At 32.0% G+C, this 20,341-nt stretch overlaps 1 protein-coding gene across 1 annotated transcript; it reads right to left on the bottom strand.

Moving 5' to 3' along the window:
* Window positions 1-6,041: 6,041 nt before the first annotated feature.
* On the bottom strand, window positions 6,042-20,294 carry LOC134722021 (RNA-binding protein NOB1-like). The gene is made up of 8 exons (XM_063585438.1): window positions 20,154-20,294; window positions 11,331-11,463; window positions 9,975-10,108; window positions 8,819-8,890; window positions 7,688-8,194; window positions 7,396-7,493; window positions 6,626-6,767; window positions 6,042-6,339 (listed from the first exon to the last, which is right to left on the bottom strand). The coding sequence occupies exons 1-8, from the start codon at window positions 20,220-20,222 to the stop codon at window positions 6,073-6,075; spliced, it is 1,422 nt and encodes a 473-aa protein (XP_063441508.1). The 5' UTR covers window positions 20,223-20,294; the 3' UTR covers window positions 6,042-6,072.
* Between the last annotated feature and the right edge of the window lie 47 nt (window positions 20,295-20,341).

Below are 20,341 nucleotides of genomic sequence, written 5' to 3'. Positions count from 1 at the left end.
TTGTTATTGTCGCCTTTAATTTTTTCGTATATCTTGTTTATCCGTTTTATCCGGTACGCTTCCGTTATGTGTCCGTTTTATGCGGTACTCGTCCGTTGGATGTTCGTTCGACATCCGTTCTGTCCGTTACGTCTCCGTTTCTCGTCCGTTGCATGTCCGTTGTGCATTCGTTAGGCGTCCGTTTTAGTTGGTCAGTACATCAACGGACGCCCAACGGATAACAGTTTTGTCAACAGACAACTTTTATTTTCATCCGTTAGGCGTCCGTTCGTCTTATCCGGTAAGGTGTGACCGAGGCTTAGGTTCTCTCTTTCGACTTTATTGTTTGCTCAAAACACAAAAGAGGGTAAAAAATCCTCAGTTAAGGGCTATCACTCCTATAAAGACTAATTGTATCGTCAAAGTTTAACTCTTTGGGAGATCTTGCCTTGCTGAACATTTCTGTGATTTAGTAAAATGTCTATGCATCTATTATGTTTATCAGAAAAGGCAAAACGCGAAAAAATTTTGTAGAAACATTATTTAAGTACAATAACTTCAACTTTAAGAAAACAAGTAAAATTTGTTATTTTAGGAAAATACTTGCACTTTATGCTATGTTCTATTTTTAGTTATGGTAGACATGTTGAATGGTTATTTGAATTACACCCCGACAATGATTGTGACCAAGTTTGGTTAAATTTGGCTCAGTAGTTTCAGAGAAGATTTTTGTAAAAGTAAATGGACGATTACGACGGACACAAAGTGATGAAAAAAAAAAAAACTCACTTGGTCCATTGGGTCATGCGAGCTAAAAAGGAATAATAATTCAAATCTAAAAAGTCATAAAATAAAAGGGAAATTTCATGGTCTTTATGATTCGAGATTTGGGTGTTTGTAGATATACGGTTATACAGTTTCCTGCATGATTGATTTATTGGTTGATGTTTTATTTACGTCCAGTGGCAAATAGTTTATGAATGATCAGGACGACTGTCGTTCTTGGAATGAGAAATGATGCGGATATCTTTCGTTGCTAGATAAAAACAGTATTTCTCTTACTGATAAAGACCAATTGCAATGTCATTTTTTTTATTTCTTGATAAACGTTAAAAGGTGTGTGCTCTTGATTCAATCTTTCTTACTTATATAACGTATGAATGAAAATAAAATAGATTCTATTTATGCGAATCATTCCTAAATTATTATTATCAAATTTCAATTTCAAGCTCAAATGTTTTTTTGGACATTGGCTAGAGGTATAGTGGGACGGTTGGGATATAAAAAAAATGTTGAACCCCGCCGCATTTTTGCACCTGTCCCAAGTCATGAACTAGGGTTAGTCTTTGATATTTAATTTTAGTTTCTTGTGTATATTTCGGAGTTATGTATGACGTCCATTATCATTTAAATAGTAAAAATATATATTTTTGTTAAGGGGCCAGTTGAAGCACACCTCCGGGTGCGGAAGTTGCTCGCTGTATTGAAGACCCATTGGTGGCCTTCGGTTGTTATTTTCTCTTTGATTGGTTTGATGTCTCTTTGACACATTCCTCATTTCCATTCTTAATTCTAGATATTTATAATAAAAAAAGTCTTTTTAAGATAGGGAGTTCTATAAGAATCAGATTTGTAGTATTACACTCATACAGGAAAAGGGTAACTTAATCTAATAAATAACCTTTTACTGTTAATAATATTATACAATTACTGTCTTTTGATGAGGTAAATATGCGGTTTTATTGACTTTTGAAAAACTAATATTCACTGAGGCCGACAGTTTTTCAAAAGTCAATTAAACCCCATATTTACCGAAACAAACGACAGTAATTGTTTTATTTCATATTCCGAGAAAAGAAAATGACAAACATATTATACCAAAACAAAGTTTCATGAAACATTTTACCGTAATGTTGCATGTAAAAGCGCGTGACGTTAAGCGCGGTGAATAACACTTTCTCAGATGAATATCACAGGCACTTGTTTCATGGTTTCTATCCATTGGAAGACCCACTATTTACTATATTAAATATACGTTGATAGTGGGTCTTCCAAAGGATAGATACAACTGCCTGTGGTGAATATGCTTTTTAATCAAAATCCAATTCGTATAGAGAAACCTACTAAAATAATACCAACATGGAATAATAATTATTTATTTAATGATGTTCCTGTTTAAATAATTGTTTCAATTAAAAGTAAGTGGGATATTTTTCCAAACTAAATATATTGTTCAAAATGTTAAATGGTTTAACAGATTTATTATGTTATCTTATTTGTAATTTTTATATGAAAACACAATTTAAGAATTTAAAGATAATTTAAAATCTTTACCATGAAATACATATTTATTCAACAGTGAATAAATGTTTGATAAACTAAAGAGATTACATTTAAGTTATGAACAAAATAAATATCGAGCTGAGGTTATTTACTTGTTAATGAATTTATACCACAATTAGAAGTGTTACATATCAGCATAAAGTTTGATTCGTTAGATAAGTATTTGGACACATTACTATAATTAACTTTAAATCAAATATTGACATTTGATTCTCCATTAAAGAATCAATTTTGGCTGACGTGTATTTTTCAAACTTAATTTTTAATGATACATTTCATTTAAAGACAAGTCGATCCGTACTGTAAATGACAAAAGTGGGCATCGGCCGGTCCATGAATACATATGCTACACCAACAAGTTACTGTTCACCTCTCCGTCCTCTATGACAAATATGTTGTTGTCCCAGCAGATAAAGCCTTAAACACCATCCCCATATGTATATAAATCACATAACATAAACTGCTTGATAGTGAAATAAATATTGACAATTCTAACGGAAACTTATTTTACCCAACAACACTTACCATCGAGAAAATCCTTGATAATCATAGCTATCAGGTCTGTTTTCTTTTCCTTTGGAGTTTCAACCGTAGACGAAGAACTTTATCTATCATCACTGTATTGGATATAAATCACATAAGTGTACTTACACACAACGTTAAATTGATGGGTTCTAAGTTCTCCACACAACCTCTTTTTAAGTATAAACATAATTTTTATCATCATTTAAAAGCCGTATGGATTATAGCTTATCTAGCTGATACGGAATTCCAGGGCTGCTTACAAGAAGCAACTTAACCAAATGTTCCAAGTGATGACGTTGGATTCATCTCTTCGAAAAATTGCATGGACATAAATCACATCAAATTTTGGTTGACATTATCAGAATAATTGTTTCACAGATCACAACTGATATGTTCGGATTGTTGTAACAATCATATCCTCTTTTCCTAGAATTTAACATTTTTAATAAGATTTATCAGGCAACAAATTGGTACTTGCTGTTGCATGAGCCACAAGACAGGTGACACATGTTGAGCAGGATCTGACACCAGTCTATCGTGTCATCCCTAGTTTGTTAATAAGGGGTTATTGTTTTCCTTGTTGTTCATAGCGTTGTGTGTTTTTTTTTTAAAATATTTTGAATGTCGTTTATAGCAGTTACAGTGTTCACTTTTCTTTGCCATGAAAAGATCATGAAAAGGTTTAGTTTTAAATGTTCGCATTGGAATAAGTCAGTGGCGGATCTAGAATTTTTCATAAGAGGGGACCTGCTCCAGTCATTTTCTATATAATCAACCATTTTTTTCAACAAAAAGGGCGTTTCTGGCAACCTAAAAACCCTCTAAATCCGCCTCTGTAAGTTTCAGAGTTATAAAATTTACTTGACCAATGATTAATGAGTTTAGTGATGTCTTCGGGTTATATAAGATTCAATTACCAATTTCTTATTGCCCAATGCCTGATCATTTGATATAAGGTATCAACATATTTTAAAGAAGTAGCATAAGGAGTGTAGCATTAGGGGTATGATCTCCTTACCCTTTTTAAGCACCTGAGATCACCCCTGGTTTTGAAAAAACGAAAATAAATATATGCATATGCTGAAATGGTTCACCAGCAATACTTATTGTGATTACAATTTATGTTGAAGTCTCTAATATGAAGGTTTTACTACCAGTATCGCATTCACTTTACCAATGATCCTCTCAAATTATGTCTAGGGCGGACAACATGAACACCAGATTCAACACTAATGTGGAATTCAAGTTTTTATTAGTAGAGCAAGCCAAATTGCCAGGAGAGAACCAGTGACCTTCGTTGGGAAAACTAACAATCCTAGTCAATTAACATTGCAGTGGATTGCACATGCACCTTCCAAACTTCAAACTTACATCAGTGTTGACTGGCTATGGTTTACCTACTGTTTATAGTATCTGATTTTCTGACAAAACTATAGAGAATTTAATATTGAGACCAATTCACCCTGAAAATGAGATTAAGATCAGATGAAAGCTGCCAGCTAGACCCAATCACCTTACAAGCATTCCATATATCAAATATAGTTGCCCTACAGCTTTTAGTATCTTAGAAATGGAGCAATCCACAAATAAATCATGGTGAAATAAGCTATGACATTCTTTTCTTATAGTATTTATATTGTGTCATAGATCAAAGGAGTAGGTCTGGTAAGTACCTCAAATTTCAGATTCATCTGATGAAAGACACTTCACTTTTTTTAAAACCCTTCAAAATGTGTAAACTCAGTCCAATAAATAGTTAAAAACTTACATTTAAAAAAAAAAAAAAAAAATCTGCTATAATTAGGGCCAAAAAGGGGTCTTCTTACAAGGCCTACTCCTTTACTCATTCAGTGTGTGTTTGCTTGTTTTGTTAATATTTCTTCTTGGTTGAGTTATGCTATTTCAATTGATATTTTATAGTGTATTTCTATGTTGAAATGTTACAATTCTGTTTCACTTTAGGGTAAAGATTGGTGCCGGTTGCACCAGTCCTAAATCAGGAACCTTATGTTCAGTGTTGTTGTTTGTTGATGGGGTTTATACGTGTTTTTCTCAGGTTTGCCTTTTTGAATGATTTAACACATTCAAGTTATTTATGGGGCCCTTTATTGCTTGCTGTTTTGTGTGACCCAAGACTCCATATAAAATGCTGTACTTTGTACCTAATTGTTTACTGTTTACAAATTGTGACTTTGATTGATAGATGACTGATACCACATCTTCATTTATCTATAAAAAAGGTCAGGTCAGATGAAGCCAGTCATACTGTCATGTAAATCTTACAAACATACCATAAATCAATAAGGCCAATCTTTTGCTTATAGAATCTGATAAACAGACAAAAATACAAAATCCAAACATTTACCACTGAACCTAGAAAATGAAGTCAAGGTCAGATGTTACAAACATTTTTTACACCAAACATACATTGTAGTTGACCTATGGCTTAAATTTTCTGATATACATAATTGCTTATTGTTGAAGACATGAAGAAACTTTGCAATGTAAATGAAAGATGAATTAATTGATCCTGAAAACAACTGCTAATGAATTTATTCTAAACAACTAAGCTGAAAATGTGAATTGAGGCCATCTAGGTCAAGTGTCTTCCATTTCATTTGTATTTGAGTGAACAGAAATACAAATGATAATTGAATGGCTGTTGTGGTCATAAATAGTGCTTCCTTTTATAAAGGCATTACACTGAATAAGTGTATATTGCTATGCCTGCATAATCTGCCATGTGAACCAAGGCTTCTGTGAAAAATATCAAGATAGGGAATATGACTCTATCAAATTACAAATCTGCTGACAGCTTTAGTATCCTCATGGACTAAGACCATAGTAAAATGTATCTTGTGTTAAGGGTGTGCATTACTTATTCCTAGTATTTCAAAATGAACATATTCATTGCATTGAATCTACAAGATAACTCATGGATCCCTAAGGACAAGTCACTGGTTTGAGCCTAAATAGTCGCTGGGACCACATTACCATAAATATCAATTTTCCAATATGCATAATTTTCTATACATAATGTTTACTCTTAAATGAGTACAATGAGAGCAAACCTACATGCTTCTGTTATATTTATGATGGTGATTAAAGGTGAGTTTTAAAATCGTACTGATTTGTCCTTGGACAAAACTCACAATACAAGCTTATGACTTGAGTGGTAAGAATCAACTATAATACCAAAGGTAATATTTTAATGATATAATCTTTTTATTTTCTCCGTCCATAATTTTTCCTGCCTTCATTAGGATTCCGCTTGTTAAACTGTCCAGTTCTCCCATTTCTGATTCCCAGCTGTGAGGCTCTACTAGTAATGTCAGTAACAGCAAAGGGAGAATACCCTGCCACGTAATCTGGGTCAAACACATCAAGTTTCTGCTTGGACTTTTTTGTTGTTCGCTGCTGTGGAAATGGTTGATCAGCACACAATATAGGATTCTGGGAATGCTTACCTCCCTTTGGTAATGGCAATGCATACTGAAAAGATATTAGAATTTATTGTTCAAATTTAACTTATTTCAGTGTTTTAAAGATTTTGATATACATGCAGGCTTTATCAGTAGACTTACTTTGAAAGTCTTCAATTTTAATTATAGCAAATACAGAAGGGTGAAACTTGAATGGCAATGCTAAATTAGTAAAGTTAAAAGTAAAGTAAAAAGAATCCCAGCTTTAATCAAGAAATTGTATATCATAAACATAGGTTCAAACTTTACAATCTTAAAACTTCCCTTTTTTCAAACTTAGATGAGTAATATTTTACCTTCAACCCTCGGGTGTTTGCAGGTTTCCGTCTGGACAGAAAATATCTTATACTGCCATCTTCTTCCACTATCATGGAAACCTTTCTTAATGCATTGTTACCACAAAAAGGACAGAACTCTTTCATCACATTGGTAGTCACCCTGTAAATATCAAACAATTATGCACTATGTAACACTATAAATTGTATTTGGTTTGGTTTTAATTGATAAAAGCTTTAATATAAATCTTGTCATCCTAGCATACAAATAAAAAATTTCTAGAAACTAGTTTGCTTTCGCAAGCTGGAGGATGCATGTCTTATAGAGACATTTTAAAAGAAATTATTCCCATATTGGGGTAATGTTACCTCTGAGGTGATTTGATTTAGACTAATGGTTTCTTTTGGAAGAAGTCATTATTTTATCTATAAAATTGTAGTGATATCTTTATTTGCGAAAATGTATTGCAAATCATTTTAATAGTTAGACATAATCCAAATTGTTTACTTTCTTCTGGCATTGTGTGCTTTTTCTTTTTCAATCAATACTCAGTGTTTTAAATTTTCACAGAAAATAAATAATCTGCTGTCAGGTTGAAAGAGATACAAGCATTTGAAAGTTATCAACAACAAACTAAGCAATAACAAATATTTATTGTACGGTTAATCAGTGTAATTGTAGTTTTGTGTTCTAACTTGCATTTTTAGCTACTTGTGGAAATAAAACAGTTATTTGTTAAAAGAAAAAGATCATCTATCATATCTTTCAATTTTACTGCTTATGCACTTACTTCATACAAGCACTGCATCTAAGAACATAACTTTTTGCTCTTTTTATCAAAAGGCCATCTACTGATATAACATTCAGTCCCATCTGAATCAAAACATTCTGAAATATATAAACAACCATTTATTAATTTTACCAAATAAATACAAACAGTGAAGCATGTGACAAATGAAATCATATTTATATATAAACCAAATGAAATAATTTAGTATTGATGAAGGATAGTTAATATTATAATTTTTTATACATCAACTTTAATCCTATTAAACCATATTTGTACACTGTAACTTGCCAACCTGGATTGCAAAGTCCATAGTCAGACATCCAACAGTCACATCAGCTTCTTCTGACGGTACTTCTCCCATCTTCTGTTTCACTTCCTGTATATTACGTGGTGTTATCCAACCATCATCATCATCATCATCATCACTTTCTTCCTCCTCACTGAGGTCATCTTCCTCTGAATCACCTTCTAACAAGTTACCTTGAATTACCTCCCCTTCTGATGGAAACGCTTGCACTTCCTCTTTATCCTGTTCATTTACATTTGTGTTTTCTGATAAATCTGAATTATCTATGTCTTTTGCATCTTTAATTTGTACTGTCACATTTTCTTTTAAATAAGATTCAGAATTTTCTTGATTTAATCTGTTATGATCTGACTCTTTGTTTTCTTTTTGTAAATCTGATTCATTATTTCTCTTTACGGTGTCACATGACTCCTGTTCTAGACTTTCTTTGGGAAGACGTGACGGTGTAGATTTTTCAGAAACTGATGTTGTTCTTGAGTTACCAGCACTTTTCTGGAAAAGAAAACTTATGTTCTGAACCTAGTGTAAACTTCAGAATCTGTTAAATTTATAATTACAGATATCTAGAAGTTCAGATAAATGATCATGTTAATAAAGTAATATACTACATGTATAACAGTCAAAGAATTATTGAACTTGCTTTTTTCTATCCATATTTAATTCACATACATTATCATTTCAATATCCCAATAGCTTAATCCTTTTCAACTAATTTTATAAATATATATTATATATATAAGTTCAAAGAGTCCCAAAGGCATGCATAAAGTAAGATTTTCAGATACATAAAAACATATATACCAGTAATATCAGGATTACATGTACATGTGGTCTCAGGCAGAGAGTGGTCAGATGAAAAATAGTATTGTGGATTGATTTATTTTCGTAAAATTTCTGGACTGATGGAGGTTTGATTTTTTGATACATAATTGATTTTCTGGTTTGTCAAAGCCTGCATACAAACCTATAGAGAATTTATTATTCATTGAACATCTAATTTCTAGGTTTACAAGTACCCATGAAATCAGCAAAAATTGGTACCCACAAATAATAATGGATCCCCAGTAAGTATTGTTATAAATATGACTAGTGCTGCTGTTTAATATCATTACTTACTGTTTTAGACAAATAAAAGCCTGCTATGTCTGTAGGTTTCTCCAACATCTTTGTTGTGGCATTCCATTCAATCTGGAACAGAAAGATTTCTTCACATGAAGCTAGTTATTTGCATTACAATTCATAACTTTTGTAATTGGCCTAATTTTAAAATATCTACAGCAAATTAATCTGTTAATAAAGTCATTTAAAGTTTACAAAGATATGGTTCACTAAATCATTATTTTATTCTTAAAATCAGAAAACTTTTAACTGTGATAATATTGTCAAAGTTTATAAAATCCTATCTTAAAACATCTAAATATTTCTGTAATAAAAGATGTGTCATCCAGGTGTCATCAGTAACTTCATAAATGCAGGTGAATTTCTTTAAAAATATAACATTTTCCTGTAAAATAAACAGTGGTTTCAATTGTCCACAATAACTTTTGCTGCAATATTCTTTATCAATATGTACCTTAATTATTGCTTACTTTTCACAATAAGATTTTCAACTAGCAAGGTGGCAACACATTTGAAAATCTTGAAAAAATGATGATAAAGGTTGCATTCTTTAGAATCAAAGTGCTTGTAAGCACTGGAGGTTAGAAATTGCAATCATTTTGCAGTTGGACCTAAAATTTAATGCATTGAGTTCATTATCACTGAACTGGTATATATTTGTTTAGGGGCCAGCTGAAGAACGCCTCCGGTGCGGAAATTTCTCGTTACATTGAAGACCTGTTGGTGACCTTCTGCTGTTGTTTTTTCTATGTTCGGGTTGTTGCCTCTTTGATACATTCCCCATTTCCATTCTCAATTTTATATTGAAGGCAATGCTATGAGTTGGTTCAGCTTCAGTTATGGACAAAGGAAGATAATTCATTTTTTAAATATTATATTTACAGCTACCTCATAACCCATATTACCTGGCATTCTTTTACTTAATGTAAATTGTAAGGTTTTTATGATATAGTGTATGTTTAGATATTGTAATGGTCTTGTATTACTAACTTACTTACTTAGACCTTGCTATGCCTTATGGCACATAGGGCAAAAAGGTCTTGTATGTAAGTGATGATTTTGTTATAAGGAAAGAAAAAAAATTAAGTTTTGATTAGAGATAAGAACCATTATTTTATTGACAAAGCTAAGACAAATCTAAATCAATAAACACCTTTCTTTCTGGAACAGTTTTGATATGCTCTGATCCAACATGTTCTTTCTCTAACTGATAGGTCAAGGCCAAAACTTTTATATCAACTGCTGACAAACTTTTATAATCACCAGTCTTCTTGGAAAAATTACTAACTGAAAACAAATAGAAAAAAATGTGTCTTAGATTCCCTGATGACCTGTCTTTACAGCATATCACATTCAGCAAACAATTTGTAAATGGAAAACAAAAACATAAGCACAATTTAATTCTTCATTAGTTTCAATTTCTCTTCGTACTCACATGACTCAAGGGACATAACTAACCTTACTCAGGAATGACATGTGACAACTGCTTTAAATAGATTTATGTTTAGAAAATGCGGTCAAATTCACTCTTGATGTGCATAAAATAGAACTTACTGTCTTACATTTGTACCATCATTTGCAAAAAATAAAAAAATACTTAAGGTGGTATATAACACTACAGGGAGATTACTTTGGAATATCAGCTGAAAGTTTTTTTTATCAAATTCTGTTAAGGACATCTTCAGTTTCTCAATGATCAAAACTAGTGTTTATTAGACTGATACACCTGTGTATTCAATATTTTTTTTTAGATAAAGTGTGTGTTTCAATTTTTTCCAAATTTAAATATTCTAATTTCATTTTGAGTTTTAGTCAAAGCATTTGTTTGGTACCACCTTTAGCCCTTATCTTTATTTCAAATAATTTGGATATTGCTAATTTAAATTACTTAAGTAATTTTTATAAAACATTACATAGAAGAAGAATGTGTCAATGTGATACATATCTGCATCCTCTAGTAAATACATGTAAATTGTATGGCATACTAAACTCAGCTATTTTACATTCATGAGGGAACATAACTCAAGAAAGGTGAAAATGACATTATCCAACTCAAATTGATCCTTGTTTGTTGGTAATTGAATATAATAAGCATTATCATGATAATGTATCAATTTCATCAAATTTAATTGAGGCAAAATAAAATCGAAAAGAATCTCAAACCAAAAACCACTATAAATTTTAATCAGTTTATCAGCCATCATACCAAATCTTCATATCTGCCTATTTCAATATTTTAGTTCTATCAAAGATTATAGTTGATTAGCTACCTTTCAATAAATCACACATGTGTTCAATAAATCAAAATTTTATACCATTCATGATGGTTATGTGTATGTTCTCTATATGACTAGAGCACCAGGCAGTGTACCCTGATTCTACATGTATATTTGTTTTAATACCCTGACTCTATCTAAAAGTGGATTTCAATGAGATAAACTTAAACTTGGCAGCTGTAAATTCAAGGAAAAAGAAACTAATCAAAATCAATATACCAAATAATACCTACCAATCTGTAAGCTTTCCTGTGATGGAGTTCTGTACTCTAGTTTGTATGGCAGTACTTGTAATCTTTGAAGTGTAGCTTTATCCCTAATTTCCTTTACTACCTCTGGTATTGTGTAAATGTGCTCACCAATGCTCTGTTAAATAGAGGCATAAAATAATTTAGTCATCAAGTTTATCAGTCAATACTAAAATATACTGGTCAATTAAAATCTTGTTTTTCTTTGAACAGTCTTAAAAAATGGTCCTTTAAATAAACTTATTCTAACAGGTTGCCGATATAACGTGATTTCAGGGCCTTTTATGGCTAACTATGCAGAATGGGCTTTGCTCATTTTTTTAAGTCGGTATGGTGACCTAGTTGCTAATTTCTGTCATTTTGATTTCTTGTGGAGAGCTGTCTCATTAGCAATCGGGAGTACCTCTACTTTAGTGGACCCCCTAAAAAGTATGTGAAACTATAGTAAATAATTCATTTTAATATCAACTGTAATATGGCCTCTGCATTATTATTGTCTTGGTCCAGAAATGTCCAAATCAGATTCCAAAATGTCTCCGAATTTGGGTGCCGATTTGTTTCACTAGACAGTTTGAGTGCCAAAATGTCTTGTTACCTGATATGATATGTCACATATGTAGGACAATATGACTATGAGTATACCCATATGGGCATGGCCATTATAACCATACACTTGTGGTCCAAATACTAATATTGTCCAAAAAGGGTACTTTAAGGCTTGAGAAGACTTATTATTTTTAATTTAAGTTTCATGTGTACAATTTAGAGTTTAGAGTTTAGTATGGCGTTCATGAATCCGGGTCCGTCTGCCCTGATTTCGGTTCGCCCTAGTTACTGTTCGCCCTAGTTCTTTTTTTTATTTTTTATTTATTTTTTCAATAGTCAGGATTTAACATCACCCTTACAGCACCACCTGACTAAGGTTGTACAGGGTTTCAAATATATAACAACATAGGACTATTGTTTTATCAAGATTAAAACAATCAAAAATATATTTTTTTTGAAAATCTCTTTTTTTTTCCCCCTCTCTCTCTTTCACTCTCTCGCTCTCTCTCTCTCTCTCTTTCTGAGACTCTTTCTCTCTTTTTTCACAATCTCTTCATATAGAAATATCTACATTATATAATAGAAAAAAAAAAGTTTACATGTGCTATGCATACATTACATGTTGTTTGCTCTGTTCCATAAATAGGTGAAAAAGATATATATTGATATAAATTTTGTTGTTTAAGATTACCATTCAGGATAAATAATAAGCATAGGGGCCCAAAGTTTTTCAAGTTCAAAAACTTTGTTGTATTTTCTTGCTGTATATAACTCTAAGTTATAAAAGTTTTTCAGTCTATTTCTTAATTCAATTGCATTTGGAAGCTTTTCGTCTAGCTTACATTTATAAATGTATTTTTTGGCAAAAATTACAAGAAAATTTAAAAATAAGCTTTCTTCTACAAAACCAAGAAAAAAGTTTTTTTTGTTAAATTCAATGTTAACATAGAAATTTTTCAGACAAGCACAAAACAAATATAAAAAATTTGATGTCACTTGACAATCATAAAATAAATGTCCAATAGTTTCATCTTCACATCTACAAAAAGAACATAACTTTGTATCTTTGATTTTAATCTTATATAAAAATGTATTTGTAGGAATAGTCCTATGTAAAAACTTATATTGGAAATTATACAAATATGTATCTCTACAACCTTTCTGAAGTATACAAAAGTATTTCTTCCAGTCTTCAATGTTAGAATGCAGCTCATCCTCCCATTTTGAAAATTTTACATCTGGAGGATGTGCACATTTTACAATAAGATTATTATATATGAATTTGATATTTTTACTCCTAGTAATTTTCTCCAAAAAATTATCCTGTGGAGTAAAATTTTCTAAGTCAGTGTCAGTGTTTTCCCTAATACACTGTTTTACCTCCATAGGGATATTTGATATCAAACTGTAATAGTGCATATAATTATTTGTCTGTACTTTTTGTTTAATCTGATCAAATGTGAAAAAATCTCTCCTTTGATTATCAAAAATGTGACAGAGGTTTTGCACACCAGCAACTCCCCATCTGTTATATAATGGGAAATCTTCTGTTTTCACAAAATTCAAGATATCAAGCGAGAGACACTCCTTGACATCAGTTTTAACATGTGGTTTTGATGAGTGTAAAGCTTGAAAGACATCTTTCCAAAAAGGATTGCTGAGTTGATTTCCAATCTCCAAAAGTTTGAAGTTTTGTAAAGAAAAAGATCTTGCACCTCCAAATTTTTTCAATATCAACTTAAGAATGTTTTGCCAGTCCCCATTCAAATTTGCAAAATATCTTTTCACCCAACCGACTTTAAGATAAAAGTTGAAAGATTGTAAATGAATCATTTTCAAACCTCCCTCCTTTTTATCTGCAATCAGTGTATCACGTTTGATTTTTTCTGTTTTTCCATCCCATATAAAATTAAAGAATAATCTGTTGATTTCATTCAACATGGATTGACCTATATTGGGTAAAGACGTAAGCAAATGAATCAATTTCGGAAGTGCAAGAGTCTTAATAACAGTAATCTTGCCAAGTAGTGTAAGCTTCCTATGCTGCCAACTTTTCAACAATTTTGAAATATCAATGATTTTTGCTCTGAAATTCAAACTGGGCATACACTCTAGATCTAAAGAGAAATTTAATCCTAAAACCTTAAAGTTTGAACAGGACCAGCTTAGATTTTTTTCAGGACATAAAACCAAGTCAGAATATCTCTTACTTCCAATCCACACAACTTTTGTTTTAGTTGTATTTATCTTTAATCCTGAGACTTTGTGAAATTTTTCAAAACAAGAAAGGGTCTCCTTTAATGAATCTTCACTTCCATCCAGTGTAAGAAACGTATCATCTGCATACTGACTAATGAGTGGCAGATTCCCATTTATATTCACCCCTTTTATTTTTGGATTCCCTTTTAGCTGTATGGCAAGTAATTCCACCCCAATAATAAACAAATAGGGAGACAACGGGTCCCCCTGGCGACAGCCTCTCTCAAGGTTGAAAAATTGGGACATATTACCATTATTAATGACACAGCTCTTAGCATCTGCATAAAGCACATCAAACCATTTACAAAAAGAAGGACCAAAATTAAAACTAATCAAAGCCTGCTTTAAAAAATCCCATTCTATAGAATCAAAGGCTTTTTCAAAATCTACTAGTAATAGCAATCCTTCTATATCATTTTTTTCTAAATAGTGCATTAAATCATATAGAAGTCTAGTGTTCTCTCCTATGAATCTCCCTTTCATAAAGCCCTTTTGTGTGTCACTAATAATGGCGAACAGTACCTTTTTAGCTCTACAAGCAAGAACTGCAGATGCAATTTTCATATCTGTGTTCATCAAACTGATGGGTCGCCAGTTACACATGTACCTCCTATCTTTCCCTTCCTTAGGAATACAAGTAATAATACTTTGGTATTGAAAATCTGAAAAATGGCCCAACTCATATCCAAATTGCAGAGATCTAAAGACAAATGGACCAATATCTTTCCAAAAAAATTTGAAAAAATCCACTGTAAATCCATCAGATCCAGGAGACTTGCCATTTTGCATCTGTTTTAAAGCTTCCCCACATTCCCTAAAAGATAAGTTTCCCTCACAAAGAAGTTTTTGTTCTGCACTGAGTTTTATGTCATGATTAAAAAATTGATTGTCATCACTACTGAATGACTTAGCCGTATAAAGTGTCCTATAAAACTTCTCCTGTTCAAACAATATTTTAGATTGGTCAGAAATTTGATTACCTTGGTCATCAATGAGTTCAGTCATGGTTTTATTTAAGAAGGCTTTCTTTTCTAACTTACAAAAATAGTTAGTGCATCTTTCTCCATTCTCATGCCAGTTGACACGAGAACGGAGAATGAGGCCCTCAACTAATGTCTGTCGTCGCTTCTCTAATTCACACTTTTTCTGATTAAGTGACGTCATATTAATTTCGCAAGGGTTTAGATTTACACTGTTTTCTAAAGACTGGATTTCTAACTCCAGTCCCTTGAAAACATCTTTTTCTTCCCTTGATTTTTTAATACAATAGGTGATAGTAAGACTACGAATCTTCACTTTTAGAACCTCTAAAAATAACTGATCACTACAAGATAACTGAACATGAAGAAAATCTTCGAAATCACCCCCAGAGAAATACTCAGAAACAGTGTCTCTGATGCAGTTTATAACTAAATCTCCATATGCAGGTTCTCTTAAAAGCTGAGAATTTAATTTCCAGTATCCTTTGCCCCGCTTAGCTAAGGATGCTGTAAAAGTAAATATAATGGCAGAGTGATCTGTCCTGTATCCAGGAATAATTTTTGTTGATTCCATCAATGTAAAAATGTCCTCAGATACAAGATAATAATCAAGACGGCTCTGTTTAATGGGAGATTTCTGACGCCATGTAAATTTTCTATCACTAGGATAACAAGTCCTCCAAGGATCTAACAGTAAAAGTGTGTCCTTAATTTCATCAATCTTTCTCCTGGAGTTAGGGTTTCTGTCATGTATTACATTATAAGTATCATCATTCTTATCCTGCACTACATTCCAGTCACCTAAGAAGATGAAACTTGTATTCGAAAATATCATAGTTTTCTGTAGGATATCACAGAAAAAATCTGGTTTATCTGTGTTATACCCATATAAACATACCAAAGTTAACCTTTGGTCGTATAGAGTCAAATCTAATATGATGTATCGTCCATGTTGGTCTATAAGAGACTCATGAACCTCGTAATCATAACCACCCCTGAACATGACACAAACTCCAGCACTTCTACTATCACCATGACTGAAGTAACACTGATGACCCCATTCATCCCCCCATAAAGTTTCAATATCTTTTGTACTGTGTGTCTCTTGAAAACACACAATCGAACAATTTTTTGATTTCGCCCAGTTAAAGACATCAGATCTTTTCTTAGCACTAGAGAAAAGACCCCTAACATTCATTGACAAAATTTTTATATGATTATCCATTATGTTATATTGACTTTAGATACAATATTTTTGTCTATACACAAGAGCAAGCAAAACAATGTAATACAATGAAATAAACTTAAATAAACTACATTTGCACAATCATTTACACAATCATTCTCTCTCACATTCATACTGTTAAGATAACCCACATCCATATAGATGTTCTTTTTGATGTGTTGCAGCTTTTATGGCATTAAATACTACAATTTTGAAATGCATGTTATTTACACTAACAAAAATTACCTTCTATTTTAATTGATTTAAAAAAAAAAAAAAAAAAAAAACAACAAAAAAAAAAACAGAAACTTTTTTATACACAATGTACAAGAGATAAACAAAAGGCTAGACTAAGTAAATCTGTTGAAACAAGAAATTGACTGTTTGTCAAAAGATAGGTAATTTTACTCGTGATTTCATGTAATAGTTTCACATTGAAAAAAAAATTTAAATGAATTTTTTTAGTCAGGGGGGGGGGGGGGGGATGGATTGAGTTGAAATACACCCCCCTCAACCCCCTTTAAAAAAAAACAATGATATTTTAGATCATAAATAATGATAATATTAATCATTAAATTTTGGTGGATAGTTATCATAAATACTAGTATATTTGTGTGTAAGTAAGATATTATATATTAAGACAATTAAATTTCAGTGGAAAAGATCTGTAATGCAAAAATATGTTCCTCAACTAGTTACCAGCTATTTCAATCGCTTAGCAATGTCATCAAAAATGTCAAATTTCAAACGTCTACCTGCTTCAGTTTTCCCATATACAGCACAATTAAAGTACCATGCACTATCAAGGTGTTCACTATCACGGAGTCTAGTAATCAGTTCCATGTTGGATTTTGTAACATCATCAACCAGTCTAAAAGTGCATTGTTTAGGCATGTTTTTCTTTTCCCTCATAATGCGGTATTTCACTTCAGAGTTGAGGAGTTTTACAATGACTGGTCTATGTTCTCCTAGTTTACCTGGTATCCTATGAATAGCTTGGATTTCATCAGGTCGAATATTTACCTTTAGAGTGTCTTTAACAATTTTACTTTTAAAGATCTCTCTTAAATTTTCATCATTGTTTTCTGGGAAATTCATCACTTTTATGTTGAACTTTCTACTATACTGCTGATTATAGTTAGACATTTGTAATGCTTGTTTGGCAATAATACCATTATCTTTAACATTTATCTGAAGTTCATGGATCATTTTTCTTTGGCTAGCAATCAACTCTCTTAAGCATTCATTCTCTTTTGACAGTTCTTCAACAGCTTTTGTCTGCTTATTTGTCTTATCTTTTAAATTACCTTCTATTTCTTTTTTCATACTATCAACCAATTTAGTGACAATTGAGGTTACTATTGTTTCCAAATCATCTTTTCTTACAATGTTGTTCAGTGCTTTGTCAAGGTCTGTTCGTTTAACAACACCCTCCAGGCTTTCCTTTATACTATCTAAATCATGGTGGAGATTTGATAATTCAATTGTCATATCTACACTACTATCCATTGAAACATCTGTGTGAGTTCTTTTAGCTGGATTTCCTTTATCACTACCTTTTTTAGCTGCAAGCAATGTTTGTACAGTTTGTGCATTCTTTTTGTCACCTTTTTTATCACTGTTGTTAAAGTTTCCACCTGGCATTGTTACATTAAAATAGTACTCACAAATCTAATCCCAAAAATTCTCCAGACAAGTAAATAGAGGACTGAAATTATGAACAGTTTTACTAAAATGTTCTCACTACACTTTTGAAAAAAAAAATCTTTCTTCAGACTTCAAAGGTTGAAAATCCAAATTTTCTCAACAAAAGTTACATCACTGTGTAGAAATAATGATACTGAACATCCTCATATGAAAATCATGCTTTTGGTCTGTCAAAAATCACATAAAATTGCCAAAAAACTGCAGAGCCCAAAAATCAGTTGACTACCTGGGCGGCCATCTTAATCCACTGTTCGCCCTAGTTCTGTTTCGCCCTGAGACCGTTCGCCCTGATACCTGTTCACCCTGATTTTTATTTTTAATTACAGTGTTTTGTTGTGTGTATTTAATTGAATATGTTGAAGTCAGTCTACAATTTCGCCGAATATTTACGATGTATTGTGTTGTATACAGCTAGCTGCTACTAGGTTATAAGTTCTTGTAATTTCCACAGGGACTCGGTTAGCAGATTAAAATTTTGTAAATCAATGTTTTTAATTTATTTTTTATTATTTCCTATAGGTTTTTAAGTATATGGATATGGATAGTAAACTGCACATTGCCAGAAAACAAAGAAATAGTGATGGCAACTTTAAATACGTTAATATAGTAATGCAAATAGACAGGAAATAATAAAAAATAAATTAAAAACATTGATTTACAAAATTTTAATCTGCTAACCGAGTCCCTGTGGTAATTTCAGGACTACAAGATATTTTGACTTCAAGGTATTGAGAACTAAGTTAGTATATAATCTGTATGTAAATACGTTACTAGGAAATTAGTTTTGTGAATTTCAGCACTACATTGTATTTTTAAATGTAAAACAACTGAAGACTAAACTATTTGTATGTAATTGCATATTTTGATGTCTGTTTTAATTCACCGAATATTTACTTATGATGTATTACGTGTTGCTGCTTCTGGGAAATACGTGTCTCGAAAATTCAGCACTACATTGTATTTTTTTAATGTAAAACAACTGAAGACTTAACTATTAATTTGTATGCAAAGTTATTAGGAATATTGCCATAAGTTCACATGTGAATACTGATAAATTGTTATGCAGTCTATACCCTTTTTTTATTTTGAATTCTGGTATTACATGTACATAAGCACAGCTACTTTTTCCACTATCTGGTTCTTTGGATCCGTCAGTATATATTTTTATATAATTTTTATAATTAGTATCAATGAGGATATCGCCCTCGCTTTTGATAAGATGTGGGAGGTCCTTTTTTGTTATAATATTGTGTAACTGGGTTACATGCACCGGTTCCATAATCCACTTCCATATATACCAAAATTTGTCAAAACACACTGAGATCAAAGAAGCCAAGCTGCGAAAATAATTTCCCTTTCATGTCTAACAATTTGTACATCAGTGTTTTTACCCATCCAAGCTGACTATTTTATTTGAGAAAAATTTTATTTTCATTATTAATCCCTCAAAGACAATTCATATAACAATCAGTGATATCAAAGAATTTCAAATTATACCTAATCAGCAATCAAAATTCAATCAACAGTAATTAAAAGTAATTATAAAATAAAGTGTATCAATGTAGCAGCCAACCCGAATTTTATTTAATTAATATTCTGTATTCAGCTTTTAATAGATAAACATAAATTTTAATATAAATATGCATTTCTTTCATTAATGTAACATATACATATCATTAATGAGCATAGGGCGAACGAACTCAGGGCGAACGGAACACCAGGGCGAACAAACTCAGCGCGAACGAACCTAGGGCGAACATGTAATCAGGGCGAACAATCCCGATACCGGCGTTCATTATCACTGAACTAGTAAATATTTGTTTAGGGGCAAGCTGCAGGATGCTGCAGGAATTTCCCACTACATTGAAGACCTGTTGGTGACCTTCTGCGGTTGTCTTTTCCATGGTCAGGTTGTTGTCTTTTTGACACATTCCCCATTTTCATTCTCGATTTTATTTAACTATCAAGATAAAGTACAACTTTTTGTGGGAGTATAAGACAAGGCACTTCATGCACTTTAGCATGTGAGAAGTTGGAAAAAACAAACATCCTGTTAGATATCAATAAATGATCATTGTGTATTGTTTGTACCTGTAATGGGGCATTTCGTATGAAAGCTCCAGCATCGGCTATCACATGCTTTACACTTTTTTGTGACATTTCTCAATTTGCTGTCCACATGAGATTCAATGTCAAAAGGCAACTAATTTGATAGAGATTATTTGCCTTATTTTAAAGCGTTTATATGATTTTAATTTTATACAAAATATTTCAATAAA

The sequence above is a fragment of the Mytilus trossulus genome, chromosome 6, assembly GCF_036588685.1.
Source record: "Mytilus trossulus isolate FHL-02 chromosome 6, PNRI_Mtr1.1.1.hap1, whole genome shotgun sequence".
In the NCBI taxonomy this organism is placed as follows: Eukaryota; Metazoa; Mollusca; class Bivalvia; order Mytilida; family Mytilidae; genus Mytilus; species Mytilus trossulus.
This window is presented reverse-complemented; position numbering and strand designations above follow the sequence as displayed.

Excerpts from the sequence above, each read along its gene's own strand:
- LOC134722021 (XM_063585438.1), bottom strand. The coding sequence starts at position 20,222 with ATGTCACAAAAAAGTGTAAAGCATGTGATAGCCGATGCTGGAGCTTTC. Across the intron at positions 11,464-20,153 it reads TACGAAATGCCCCATTACAG|AGCATTGGTGAGCACATTTA; the intron begins GTACAAACAATA and ends TCTATTTAACAG. Across the intron at positions 10,109-11,330 it reads ACAGGAAAGCTTACAGATTG|TTAGTAATTTTTCCAAGAAG; the intron begins GTAGGTATTATT and ends ATTTGTTTTCAG.